The sequence below is a fragment of the Talaromyces rugulosus genome, chromosome IV, assembly GCF_013368755.1.
Source record: "Talaromyces rugulosus chromosome IV, complete sequence".
Taxonomy (NCBI): domain Eukaryota; kingdom Fungi; phylum Ascomycota; class Eurotiomycetes; order Eurotiales; family Trichocomaceae; genus Talaromyces; species Talaromyces rugulosus.
This window is the reverse complement of record NC_049564.1, coordinates 3,251,941-3,266,751: the sequence shown is the minus strand read 5'-3', so window position 1 is coordinate 3,266,751 and position 14,811 is coordinate 3,251,941. Positions and strand designations below refer to the sequence as shown.

Sequence of the window (14,811 nt, the reverse complement as noted above, 5' to 3'; positions counted from 1 at the left end):
TCGGATTATGGGATGTCCTATAAGGACCTCTAACTGCACTGTAGAGAGTGGCGTCACACTTAGATGCCTGAGCTGAATTAATAATTCAATGGGGTACTTAAGGTACGCGATGGCCCTAACAGAGTTTAGCGTCCACCGTCCGATCCACATGCGGCTTAGTTCCCACCAGCTGGATGAAACAGGTTTAGCCTCCACCATCTATAAGACAAAGATGAGCTTGAACTGAAGCCATGAGAACAATGGAGATATACATGATTATAAATGACGTTCCCTCATTCGCAGCCTGCTTAAAGGTGAAATGTCAACAGTATAAATAGGTGGAGCTGTCCATGACTTGGGCTATCGAGACGCAGACCTACAAAACATTCTCAATCTTGTCTGCATCATCCCTGCAATACCCTGTCCATCTTCACCTCACAGTCCGCCGCTATCCACCGTTCAAGATGTCCACAGAAATCAAGAATGTTATGATCGTCGGGGTAAAGCTTCCCTCTCCTATCTCGCTGCCTAGTTCAGTCCTCGGCAAGATTATGATTTCTCACTATTCAAACAGGGTACAGGCAACCTCGGCCCATACCTCGTCCGATCCCTCCTCAAAGCCAGCTTCACCGTCTCCGTCCTCAGCCGCTCCTCTGCCCGCAACGCGAACTTACTAGGCGCCACCATCGTCAAATCTGACTACACCTACGGCTCCCTCGTCGACGTCTTCACCGGCCAAGACGCCGTCGTATCCGCCCTCTCCACCGCCGACGTCGCCGAGCAAAAGACCATTGTCGATGCTGTCGCTGCCGCCAAGGTGAAACGCTTCTTCCCGAGCGAGTATGGCATTGACACTTCTGTCGAGGGGCTTGAGGACTCGGCTGCGTTCCTGAAGGGGAAGCAGGATGTGATGGATCATGTCAAGTCGAAAGAAGTGGAAGGGCTGTCGTGGACGGCTATCTTTGTGGGTTCGTTTATTGACTGGGTGAGCCCTTATACAGCCTTTTTGTAAATCGAAACAATGTCACAGAATGCTGATGATCGCCGCAGATGCTAGTCGAGGGTCAAGGCTTGCTCTGCCTGGACGTCAGAGCCATGACCGGCGAGCTTGTCGACTCCGGCAACCCGAAGTTCACCACCACGACCACTTCCCAAGTTGGCGAAGCGGTCGCTGCTGCCTTGGTTCACTCTGACAAGACCAAGAATCAGTATGTCTACGTATCGTCTTTCAACACTACACAGAACGAAGTCATCGAAGCTGTTGAGAGAATCTCTGGCCGAAACTTCACGCTCGACAAGGTAGGAGGTAAAGCGCTGTATGACCGCGGGACGAAGCATGTTGAGGAGGGTCAATGGGTCAAGGGGTACTATGAACTTGCTAGTGCAGTGACGTACAATGATGCACCGATGACATATTTTCCTGAGAAGGCGGCGCACTGGATGCAAGAGCTGGGCTTGGTTCAGGAAGAGACTTTCGATGAGGTGATCAGTCGGGTGTTGAAGACTGTTCAGACATGAGATAGAGGCTACTAGCGACAGAGAGGCTTGGCAGAAGAAATTGAGCTTTCATTCGATGGTCGAATCATTTCAGTCCAGCGCAATAATGAAGCACATTTTGTGTTAATCGCTGTTAGCGATGACCCGTGCAAGTCTCGGCTGAATCTTGGGTAGAAACGGGCGTGGCCGTCGCGAAGATGTCTGTTAGCTGTCGGATGCACTGTGCTTTATTGTCGTACCTGAACAGACCGGGCTTTCGCGCCGCAAGTAAAGCTTGCTGTGCGATGATTTGGTCAGGCGAAGTGTGTAGGATACTTCGGATATTCCCGGAGTCAAGTCCCAGGCGAGAGGCTAGAGAGGCCAGCTCAAAGAGAGACGCCTCGTCAGGCTCTGCCTGCGCCTTCGCCAGAAGATTCCTCTTACATGAGCCAGCAGGAAGCTCTTCATAGACCCAGACGGCCGCGAGCCAAAGCTGGCGCAGCCCCAGATCAAGCCACAACACTGCATCTTACAGGACAGTCTCAAAAGCTGCGTCAGATGTCTGGACAATACATCAGTCACTATGCTGGTCAGCATCGCGGAACATGCTGGTAAGACGGCGAGGTATGGTGCCCCCTGGCTCGTTGTCGTCAATAATCTTCACCATACACTTTGCCACACCAGCAAAGAAATTACAATCCTTAAAAAAAGTAAAGAGAATGAGAATAAAGCACCTCTATGAGGTTTCACACACTTTAGACCACAGAGCCTTACACTATGTCTCCGAAAAGCTACTAAACAGCTACCTACAGCTAAACTACTCACTGAGGGCCTCACAGTCCTTTATAGACACCTTAGACATCTTACCCTAAAGCGCTTATACATCCTATATTACAAACTAACTAATATAGCCTGCAGAACAGACCACTCAACTTATAAAGTAACTAATAATATAAAGTATATAAGACTACCAAGGCTATCTATAAAGCAGTTTATTAGATAGACGGTATATATTAATACATATAACTACTTTATCTACTCTTACTACTATAAGTGCTGATAACAAAATATAAAAAAGCAACAGAGTCTAATAAAATAAAAAAAAAAATTTAAAAATACTCTATAATCACTCTAGATTATATAGTCTTTTATAAATAATACATATCAGCATACATCTAAGTAAATTAAGAAAAATAATTAACCACTAAAATACTATCAACAATAATCTATATATTATTTATAAATCAAACACATTAACTCAGAGATTAATAATACAACTAGCTATCTATATAGCCACACTAAAGATAATCTATTAGTCAAAGATCAAAAGTAACTTATATATATAGCTTATAAGCTAAACTACAAAGACTAGAAAATATATTAATTATTATAATGCTCTAGGCTCCCAACTCTTTTAAAGCTATTTTCCTAGCACAGGTTGGTCATAAATCAGATAGATAACATAAAAAGAGATCTCTAAGAGATAGTACTACTATATCCTCCAAGTCTCAGCAATATAAGAAAATAGGACTTACTAAACTTAGATAACTCTATCTAGATAATAATACTTTGCTATAGTAACTAATAACTTATTTATATATAGCAGACTAAAACATGAAATATATAGCTACCAGTCTTAGCAGCCAGATGGCTACCGACCGATGTCCCTGCCAGCCATGCAGCCGAGTAAGCCGTCGAGACACTGTCCCCTGCCCTGCTAGGCCGTGAGGGTTATGGTTATTAAGAAAACTACTTCTATTACAAGATATGTTGGCTTGGCCTTAGGTTAATGAAATTGCCAGCAGCCTTCTCCCCCAGGTCCCTCCAGCCAGAGATTCGCTCCAGGGCAGAAGGTCACGCCAGAGCAGAAATTCGCTCCAAGGCAGAGTGGGCTTAGTGCTGAGCATCCATCCCTGCCCTGGAGTAAACCTCTGCCCAGGAGCGAATCTCTGCCCAGGAGTGAATCTCTGCCCAGGAGTGAATCTCTGCCCAGGAGTGAATCTCTGCCCAGGAGCCTGGCAACCGATTCATCTATGGACAGAACCAGAATTGGTTAATGGATCCGAATTTGTTCATGTTCGATGCTAGAGCCATTATTGGACTTGGGAGCCATCTTTGGATCTAGGTACCACGTATGGCTCTGGCCAGTCATTCTTAAGTCGTAAATGATTGAAAATCCCCTGGTAAATAACGCAACAAAATTGGCGAATTATATTAGAAGTGCTCACGCTCGCGGTGAAGATCCTGGTATAAGAGAGATTTTCGGAAAACCGAATATCACAGGCGCCCAAAAATCTCGGATCATAGACGGGCGAAAACGCAACTAAAAACCGGTGCTTAAAAGAGCACATTTCGGTTAGAATCAAAATTCGGTTAACCGAAATTTGTGTGAAAATAAAATACTTGTAGAAGAGAATTGTCTGGAGTAGAAATGTTGAATATCCCGGTGGCTGTGCGTGTGGCTGATGGTATACGGATGTGGGTCTATGCATATGTGTGTGTATATATATATAAGCAGTCCATCTGCCCCTCATAATAAGACAATAAGAACATGCTTCTACATACTACTGAACCTACTTTAACAGGTTATGCGCCCAGCTTGCTCTTGTAACACCCGAGAACTTTATTTAAAATAGCTAAGCCTATGCTCGACATGATAATTCTATTAATTAAAATACCTGATTAATACTAGATAGGAATTATAGATATAATATTAATATGAAATAAATAGACTCTGAAAAAATAAGATAAAAGAATTTTCTTTTTATTAGAAGTTATATTTTCAGTATAAGGGATTTTATGATGTGGTAGACTATTATAAGATATCTTATTAGATAACATATCATATAACTGACTATTAAAGACTGTGATATAATATATCACAGTAATAACAGATATAACTGTATCACAGAGATAAGGCTGACATTTGTGATTTATTTTGTAATGAGAATCCACAATGATAGATTTTAAATAAATTGATATTATCTGCCCTAGTGATCTTCAGAATTTTTTACTATAAAAAAAAAAAAATGTTATTTTAAAGATATAAAGGGATACCTTTTAAGTGCTAGAAGAGAAAATATATATATATTTAGATAGAAGATAAGCTTAATTTTCTTTCCTATCTCTGGTATCTACATTATTGATGTTTTAACTAAATCTAGAAATTATTTTTCCTATCACTGTTGTTAGATACTGTCTATATAGTTTACTGATATCTATCTATTAAAGATTATGAGCACCGAGCATTAATTGTTATCTCTTAAGATATTACTTTAGGAGGTTATAGTACTTTTAATACTTACTTAACGTGTTTTAGTTTTAGATAAAGTCTCTATCATCTTTATACTTCTATTTCTATCTCTTATCTAATCCCTAGGCCTGAGAATATGGCTGAAACTTCTATTATATCTTCCACAGGTTCTAAGAACGAAGTTGTAATATCAAATTATAATAATAAAAAATGCTATAATTTTTAACTAAAACAGTCTACTATATTTTTTTTAAAAAAATTGTGATACCTAGTTAATCATCTCTGTTTTTCTTATTTTGCTAGGTTATATAAGTATTATCAAAAATTTGCTAGGTTGCTAGATAGAGACTACAGATCACTATCTTATAACTCTATGCTAAAACTATTAGACTATAATCCTTTTATTATTTTGATCTAGCTTAGCTTAGTATTAAGTCTAGACCTCTTTAGTCTAGAGCTATATTCCCTAAAACTGTTAAATCTTAAATTAATTATAAATTTAAATCCGCCTTCTGATGTATTCAATCTAGAATTTCTTAGTGCTAAAGAACATCTTATCTTACCATAACTAATATTATGAAATTTGAATAATTTAGTCTAAATACTTTCTATAATATTATTTCTATACTTGATAATATGAATAACTAATTTAAATAGAATTAGAAGATTAAGGAGTTTATCTGAATATCTACTATTGCTGATGATAGAGTTACTCTACTAAAGAAAGAAGAGGAAGCACGGTAATAGACTTGTTGTTAAAAATTTTATTTTATAATAATTATAGCTAAGTTGACAAATGCTATGGTATAAAGAATTAATACCTTTAATATTACTTAAGTATAACTGTTTATCAATATATTTAAGAGCAATTTCAAGCTAGAGGGATCTAGTATTTATATATAATTATAAAGATGATACTTGTCTCTTATAAGAGTAAAGTATAAGAGTGCTCAAGCTTTTAGAGCTAAGATTAAAAAGATTTATATAGAGAAGCTCCTTCTTAATCCTAACTGTATTATTTCTGAAATTGAGCGAGTATTCTTCTTTTTAAATGTGTTAGGTTCTAAGTATAAGAGTTTCTAAGACTATATCTTCAGATAATTAGATATTATTAATAATAGGGATGAAGATAGAAATATTATGAAGGCAGCACCTACATTTGACTCTATTGAAAATAAGGTGATTAAAGAAGAATATAGAAAAAGATAACTAGGTAAATAACTAGATATACAGGAGCTTCCTATCTTCTCTCTGACACGAAAATCTCTAGATCAAAAAGTTATATTGTTAGCAGATGGGATTATATGCCTAGTTAAGATTTATAATACTCTATATTGTTTATTCTGTCAGAAATCTTATTATATAGAAGCTGATTGCTTTAAGAAGAATCCAAAGCTAAGAAACCAGGGGAAGGATAATAAAGGTTGCAAGGTAAAATCTGATAGCTCATAGATAGATATACGCAATTCGTTAAAAAGGCAGTCTAGTATTGATGATGAAGATGACAATGTAGGCGGTCTAAAAGATCTAAAAAGACCTATTTTTATGGCAATAACAGCCTCAGAAAGAGATGTAAATGTTGCATTTGGGAAGGATATTAAAGGGAATCTTGCTATATTTAATCATACCCTTGCAATGATGGCTATAAAAACTCTCTCTATCCATGACGCTTGGATTGTTGATAGTGGATGTGTTTAATATATCTGTAATACTGCCGCCAGGTTTGTTTAAATGGAAAAGTACTATGGATTATCACTGAGAAGTGTTGATATCTCTACAACTCTCTTAGGCATGGGGGTAGTAAACGTCCTGTGTAATGTGTAAGGCAAAAGAAAATGGTTTGTGTTTGATAATGTTCTCTTTGTTCTCTCTGTACATGTAAATCTTATATCTGTACTTCAGCTTCTCAAATAAGGAGTAAAGGTTGAATTTTTAAGTAAAGATGCCAGTATTCATAATAAATTAAATGACAAGAATCTGTACACAGTAAGCTAGTATTATGGAGTATATACACTTGATATTTGGATGAATTATAGTTTTCCTGTCTATCATGTTAGTCCATAGATGACTTTCTGGTATTATTGACTAGCTTACTTGAGCGATACAAACCTACAATGACTCAAGAAATAAGCGTACGGGGTCTGAGATCTGGAACTATGTTAACTATGTAATCCATGTCTTTAGGGGTGTATAATTGAGAAACCTTATAAGTCTTCTGGTAAGAAAGAAGAGTATGTAATGGAACTCCTCTATATTAATATTATAGGTCTATTTGATGAAGGCCTGGATAGCAGTCGCTATTGGCTCATAATTATTGATGACTTTATGGGATGGATAGAAATTGTCTCTATACTATATCAATAGGAATTTATTATAGAATCACTATGTTTCTTTTTTAACTATAATAAGCGTCTAGAACGAAAGTATAGATGAATATAATTTAATTAGATTCTAGAGTAAGTGAGAAAAGAAATAAAATTTATTCTCTTTTCTTAGGTAATCTAGGCTGAAATCACAGGTGTGGACTAATATTAGTAGAATAAAGTTGTTGAAAGAGCACATAAGATGATTTATAATTAAATTAGTCTAATACTAGCGCATGCAAAACTGTCTTCTAAATTCTAGTCTGAAATTACTTGAACTGTAGTATTCCTATTTAATTAATCTCTATTATCTAAGCTCTATATAACTTTATATTAAGTTTGGTATGATGACAAGCTAGATCTATTACAACTTAGAGTGATTAGATCTAAGGAGAAATATTTAATTCTGTCTAAGCAAAGAAAGAAGCTAATAGACTTAAGGATAAGGCCATGTCTTCTATTAGAATATGAAGGGAATACGAACTATTATATCCTTTTGGAAGATGGTAGGATCATTGGGATGCTAAATGCTGAATTTTATAAAGTTTTAAATACTCTCTCTATATAGATAGAATAAGATGTGGAAATGGAATCAGACGACTTACTTATAGTAATGGCTGCTACTGTAGAGAGGAGTGAGATGGTGGAATTAATAAACTAACTATTAGTAAGAATACAGCATATATCTATGCCTGCCTCTGGTCATCATATATCCATGACATCATGAGAGCAAAGACTACTATGACTAGGTAATAAGTTAAGTGATGAGAATTTGAACTTGTAGTCTTCTGTTGGATATAGAGATATCATCTGCTTATTTATACAGGGTGAGGACGCTTTTGGACTATTTATAGATATTCTATAGGAGACTGCTTAAGAGAGCGACTCATCAACTGTTGGTGACTAGTAATAATATGATACTTAACCAGATCTAAGGTTAGGAGATAGACTATTATATATAGATCTCTAATATAATTGCCTAGAGAATATAGTGCAGTAATAAGATTTAAGGTTAAGAGCTAGGCTATAATATATAGAGTTCCAATGTGATTATCTAGAATATATAGTATAGTAGGAACTACTAGAATATTATTCTGAATTTAGAGTTTGTGGGTTGTAGGCCACATAGGATATTTTTATTAAAAATGAAGAAGAGCTTGCGCTAATAAATATACCTTATAAGAAAGTAATTCTAATCTTTTTAACTCTAGCAGCAGAACAGACAGAATCTTTTGAACTAAAAACCCTTCGGCAAGCAATGAATGATATTAGCTGGCCTGAATGGGAAAATGTAATAATTAATGAAATTAACTTTCTTAAATAAAATAGGATATGGGAGCTTATTGACCTTTCTAAGGACTGAAGGGTCCTTAGTAGAAAGTAGGTTTTCAAAATTAAATGAGGGCTATATAGAGAAGTCGTCTGTTATAAGTGCTGATAGATAGTGCAAGGCTTTATATAAGAAGAAGGTATTAACTATGATAAGATTTTTATGTCTGTAGTCAAATTTATAAGCTATAAAGTGCTATTTGCAATTGTGGCTGCCTTAGACCTTAAGATTGAACAAATAGACGTCAAAACTGTATTCTTGTATAGAAATATTAACTATAAAATCTATATTGAACAGCCTTATTACTTGATAGATAGTATAATAAAGGTTTACAAACTTTGGAAAGTATTTTACAGCTTAAAATAAACGCTATGTATCTAGTATCAGATTCTAATAAACTTCTTATATAATCTTAGCTTTAAGCCTATCAATGCTGATTTTGGTATCTTTGTATAGAATACTGTTTATATTATAGTATATATTGATGATCTTTTAATTATTAAGCCTAATATTATAGAAATTAAGAAGATTAAGCGGTCCTTTAGAAATCATTTTTATATAATTGACCTAGGACTGTATAGCTACTATCTTGGCATATCTGTCTAACGAGATTAATAGAACTAAATATTTTATTTAAGTCAAGAAGCATACATTTATAAGATTATTTATTAATTTAGAATAGATAATTATACTCTTATCAATATACTAATAAAAATCTCCTCTCTACTAGAGAATAGATCAGAATACATCTGTTCTATAGATCAAAGAATTAAATATTAATATATTATAGGGTCTCTAATGTATATTATACTCAGAACCAGGGGAGACATTATATATATTGTCTTGATAGCAAGTTAGTACCTGGCCAATTCTAGACTATAATATATAAAACTTGCTTATTGAATTATTTAGTACTTCAGAGGTATAAATACTCTTAAACTAATATATAAAGATTATCTCTAGAGATTAAATAGCTTCACAGACACAGACTAAGCTGGTTATTAAGATACAAGATAATCTATAGCTAGATATCTCTTTAATATTGGCAATAGAGCAATTAGCTAGCAATCTAAATATCAGTCTATTATTACTCTATCAACCTGTAAAGCTGAGTTTATGAAATAGATATAGATAATAAAAGAGGCTATCTAGCTAAGAAAACTCTTTAATAAATTTAATATAAGCTAAGGAAGAGTAGTAATAATTATTTATAGTGATAACCAAGGAGCTATTACTCTATCTTTAAATTCTTAATATTATTTATGCACAAAATATATAGATATCTAATATAAATAATAGAAAGAGATTTAAAGTACTAGGATAGTTGAGCTAAAATATATACTAACTATAGAATAAATTACTGATAATCTTACTAAGCCTCTTATATAAGACTGTTTTGAATAGTTTTGAAAAGGGCTAGGCATCAAGTAGGATATATAAGATATCACCTCAAATTAGTAGATATGCAGGCTCCTTTTCCTTTATTTTTCCACAAAGGTTTTGAAAGATTTTAATAGAATCTATTAGCATTATAATATATGGTTGCTGACACACTTTTAATATCAAGATAGCTATCGAGTGAGAATGTTAAATATTCTGATAGCTGTACGTGTAGCTGATGGTATACAGATGTGGGTCTATGTATATGTGTGTGTATATATATGTAAGCAGTCCATCTGCCCCTCATAATAAGACAATAAGAACATGCTTCCACATACCGCTGAACCTACTTCAACAACCGCAACCTAAAATGCGGCGCCTAAAGTGAATTTTTCGGACAGAATCAAATTTCGCTTTAGCGAAATTTATGTTAAAGTGAAATTTTAATAGAAGAGAATTTCCTAGAGAAGAGAAATGTACGGAAAAGAGAAGTAACTGGTATGTCGATACTGTATCATGGCGAAAAGGTTATTGATGGAGCTCAAATATGGCCTTTGGGTCCAGATTCAGATATCCCTAGGATCCAATAATAAAATTTATGTATTAAGCGCAAATAATCCAGAACATTTTATGATTCCAGAGTCCAGAATTGGATGTAGGGTCCAAAGCTGTCACAGTTATACTAGGCGATTTCTGGAAGTAATCTTCGCTCATAGGGTAATCACTGCCTAGGAGATAATCACTGCCCAGGAGATAATCACTGCCTAGGAGGTAATCACTGCCCAGGAGGTAATCACTGCCCAGAGATAATCACTGCCTAGGAGATAATCACTGCCCAGGAGATAATCACTGCCTAGGAGATAATCACTGCCTAGGAGGTAATCACTGCCCAGGAGATAATCACTGCATGAAGCAGCTCTCTATAGATCCTTGTACAAGAGATATTTTCGGAAAACCGAATATCACACGATTCCAAAATTCTTGGATTCCGAGATACGGCCAGAATAACTAAAAGATAGACTCTCTAGAGGTTTGAGGCGAAGTCTATGTACTTAACTGTAATTGGGAAAAAACATGAGTAATGCTGTCTGAGTCTATGCTGTAGAGGAAGGAAATAAACTATTAGTTGCTGAGTATGTCGCTAACTTAGAAATGTAGGCTAATCAGGGTATAATATTCTAGAATATTATGATTTAAGCGCTAATAAGTATAAAGCTATAAATAGACTGTGTTGTAGAGGGCTGGGAAGAATTATTATTGGCAGCTATGTAAAGTAGGGGATAAGTCTTTTGGTATTCTATATAACTATTTTATAACAGGACACCCAGCGTCTTGTACGTATTTAAGGAGGATGTTGGGAAATTATACCTGATAAAGTATGATCTTTAGAAGGTTGGATTACTTGAATTTGATTTTTGGACTGAGTCAAGACAAGTCGGCCAGTGACTGGGAAACAATAAGAGATTAATAAATTAAAGTAAAACAGGCTCTATAAATAGAAAACATTGCTGGAATTCAGAAAATAGCTGGTAACACAAATAAAAACTAATAAGGATGCAAAAGAGGACAACTAAACATATACAAAAATAATCCTAATAGCTCGATATATGGAGTTTAAGATATAAGTCGATAAGCATCTTGGATGTGGCGCTGCCAATGCATTTAGATAAGAAACTCGCCGTCCTTGTCCCTACAAAAGTTACATTGACGATCATCCAGATGCCAGTCCCGGAAATGTTGCACCAGATTCTGGTAATAATCATAGCGCTTGAGGCGGCGACTATCCACTTAATTAAGGTCGCTAAAATACTAAAAACAGCGCAATAATTCCTTGTAAGGAGCCTTTATAATATAATTCTTGGTGAGTTAGAAGGCTTGATCTCGCTCTAAGAGGAGACTAACTGATTCTATTAAAATATTTTCTATCAAGGCGTTGTCCACCATCATAATGTCTTTTTTTATATAGAATACAGTAGTCAGTCGCCTTTCTTACCACAGTCCATCCTTAAGAACGTCGCAGTAGACTTGTACAGCTTCTACTACCTTGTTTTGTCGACGCTATTCCACTTTAATCGAGTCGGAGGTGGGCTAGGTCATCAGTTTTTCCAATAGAGAGATCTGCTCTGGGAATATCTGTTCCTTTTTTTAGAGGGTCTCTTTGATTTCTTTATCGTGAAGCGTCATTCCAGAGAGCTGCTGCTCAATGTCAACGACAGCCTACTCCTCATCAAACTCCTAGCAGATATGGATGCGCAGAGCGTACAGGAGATGCTTATGGGTATTGGTCACGGCCTTCTTGAGCTGTTCTAGTTTATCTAGCTGCTCGCTGTCCTTCTGTGGCTAAGATTATAGCTCTATCACTAACTGATCTTGTTTCTAGATTACCTCTATCAACTCCAGCTCTTGTTCAACAGATACTTTTTGCTGGTCAGTCAAGTCCTGTGGTTGTCGTGGATCGAGCCAGTGTCCCATACACATTACCGCTCGCATCATCTCCGAGTCCGGCTCCAGACCTCTCATGAGAGCCTGCATATCGGTGCCAATGCATCGAGGGAAGTAATGGTTGAGAAACATTCGCATGCTGGCGTGTTTCATGATCAGGTTCTGCTGCGCGTTGCTGACGAGGCCTTCGCGCAGGGTTCACCCCGGAGATTAGCCACCGCTAGGAATATGGAGATGTGTGAGAGGAGTGAACTTACCACTGGTGTTCATGATGGCACCGCCACCGTAGCGGAATCGGTGCGTAAACATACTCCACAAAAACCCAGCAATCTCCCCGAAGTCTTTCATCTGGGATGAGAGCGTACTCGGGGTGATGGGCAGTTTGGTGTTCACTGTGACTTTGCCGCGTTTCGCCTCCACTCGACAGAAGACATAATAGTCAGCCTTCTCCCGCTTCAACGGGAGCGGCAACTGCTGCCGGCCACCCTCGAGAAAGAGTTGGCGGAGATCTTCCATGGATTTGAGATTCAGGGCTTTGAAAGCGTCATTGCGAAAGAGTATGCTGAGCAGGAACGTGTGCGGACTGAGTATTAGTGATGGATCGAAGAGAATCTCAGGGATTAGAAACGTATTCCTAGAGCGACATTAGCATGAAAGTGGACATGGACTGAGGCCAGCTCAATGAGAAATCAGGATAGAAGTATACCCCTACATCACCCCCATGTACTTCTTCGCAAAACTGTACGTAATCTCGAGGAGAATCCGGGGCGGTCCTCCATGGAGATCTTGCTGTAAAGAGTATTGTAAATGTTTGTACTGAAGCATCCGCATCGCGTTGATCCGGTTGACTGTGAAGCAAGCCATGACGTTGTATAGACATTGTTGGATCCGTTGCAGGCCGAGCCAAAACCGCTTTTCCTGGGTGTGGAGGGTTGTCTCTTGAAGCGGCACGAGATCCTCAATAAATATCGGGGTCTTCTCCTGCTCTTGGTCATCCAGCCCGAACTCCTTGGCCAATTTCCGCAAACGCTACCCGGATCAAGGTCAGATGGATTGCCGAGATGAGCAACAGAGAGGGACTCATCGGCGCTTACCTTGTTCATCTTCAGGCCGAGCTCGGTATCTAAAGGTACTTTGGTGGCCCCCTTAAAATAGCGCAGGAAGCTCTTCCAGTCCTGCCCCAGGGTGCTCAGCTTGCCAATCCCTGGAAGTTTGCGTCCGTTCTTTCCCGTTGTGAGACGAAGGCAGAACCAGAAAAATTCCTCCAGCATCCGTGCTGTTGCAGTGGGGAGGACGGCGACAGGGTCATTCTATTTCGAGTATACTGTGCCTGGAGTCGATCGGGCCTTCTTGAGTTTCTTCCGACAGAACCTGCTTCACTCAGTGAAATCATTCAACCACAGACAGACATCATGCAACATCACTCACCATTCCCACCAGTTATGCAGTCACTCCTTTCCCTTCTTCACCGAGTCTGAGTAAACCTCCTCGTCGTCGTCATCTTCAGACAGTTCATCGTTATCAGTCTCGACGTCCGGGTCATCATCCTTATCGTTGTCGCTAGATTGGTCAAAGTCCTTTTTATCTAACATAAAAGCCTGGCCCTCTTTTAGTTTTCTAATAGATTGACTTGTACTATCTGTGGTTAGATATAGGTTCTGATGATGAAAGGTTGACAGTACAGTAGACAGTCTGCATATTCTAGTAAGCTCTATAACATAAGCTCATCTATATCAGCATTGACGTTGACAACCGTAGTTTGGAAGTGGCAAGATTCAAGGTTTACTATTCTGCGGTGGAGTTATTAAGATATCTGTATTAGTTATATCCGTTTCTAACTCTATATCAGCTTTGTCGAGGTCCATTTAGAAAGAGATATTACTTGTCTCGCTGTCTGAGCTGCCATCATCAAAACAGTAACTGGAGCGGCAGTCTATCGTTAGTAAAGGATAGAGACGGTAGGGACTATTTAATTAAGGGAGATTTACACAGACCAGATCTAATCAGAGTTGAGAAGAAGATATAAGCGGAGAGAGGAAAGTGAATTAAAAAAGATGATTCAAGTGTTCAGCAAGTTAATTGTAGAAATAAAAGAAGCAAAGAGACTATAACCTTAGAAAGGCTTGTAGAAAGGAATAAAATGTGATGCGGTACCAGCAGGGTACACCACCTACTAGGAGGGGAGTGTAGGTCCTATTATATAGGGTAGAAAAGGGTGCATATTGACTTGCTGCTGTCACTAAATAGTTATAAATCTAAATTTGGACATAGAGAACGCAAAAACACCAAAATTATAGTCAGTCATGGTTCCTAGCAGGTTCCTAGAACGGCCCTGACGGTGCTTAGAACAGGCCCCGCGCGCACATGAGGGCGGAATGACGGCAGAAGGGTGCATACTACCACGACCAGGGCTCTCCTCGCACCACGCACCGGCTGGAACAATGTGGCGCCGGAGCCGAGGACGCGGGTTTGGGCGTTGATCATAGCCAAAAACGGGGTCGCCGGCACAAATCAAAAGCCTGATCTAGTAAATAAATTTTTTTTTTCTTTTTAAAGATTAATATGTTTTTATATTTTTTATTATAATA

At 37.8% G+C, this 14,811-nt stretch overlaps 2 protein-coding genes across 2 annotated transcripts; one reads left to right on the top strand and one right to left on the bottom strand.

The window, feature by feature from the left end:
• Positions 1 to 443: 443 nt before the first annotated feature.
• TRUGW13939_07916 (uncharacterized protein) lies at positions 444 to 1,497 on the top strand (the record flags this gene model as incomplete). Its single annotated transcript, XM_035491053.1, has 3 exons — positions 444 to 479; positions 554 to 964; positions 1,030 to 1,497. The coding sequence occupies 3 exons, from the start codon at positions 444 to 446 to the stop codon at positions 1,495 to 1,497; spliced, it is 915 nt and encodes a 304-aa protein (XP_035346946.1).
• A 10,519-nt stretch (positions 1,498 to 12,016) lies between these two features.
• TRUGW13939_07915 (uncharacterized protein) lies at positions 12,017 to 13,494 on the bottom strand (the record flags this gene model as incomplete). The annotated part of the gene is made up of 5 exons (XM_035491052.1): positions 12,017 to 12,121; positions 12,167 to 12,408; positions 12,481 to 12,857; positions 12,936 to 13,252; positions 13,318 to 13,494. 5 exons carry the CDS (start codon positions 13,492 to 13,494, stop codon positions 12,017 to 12,019), a joined length of 1,218 nt encoding a protein of 405 aa, XP_035346945.1.
• Positions 13,495 to 14,811: the final 1,317 nt, after the last annotated feature.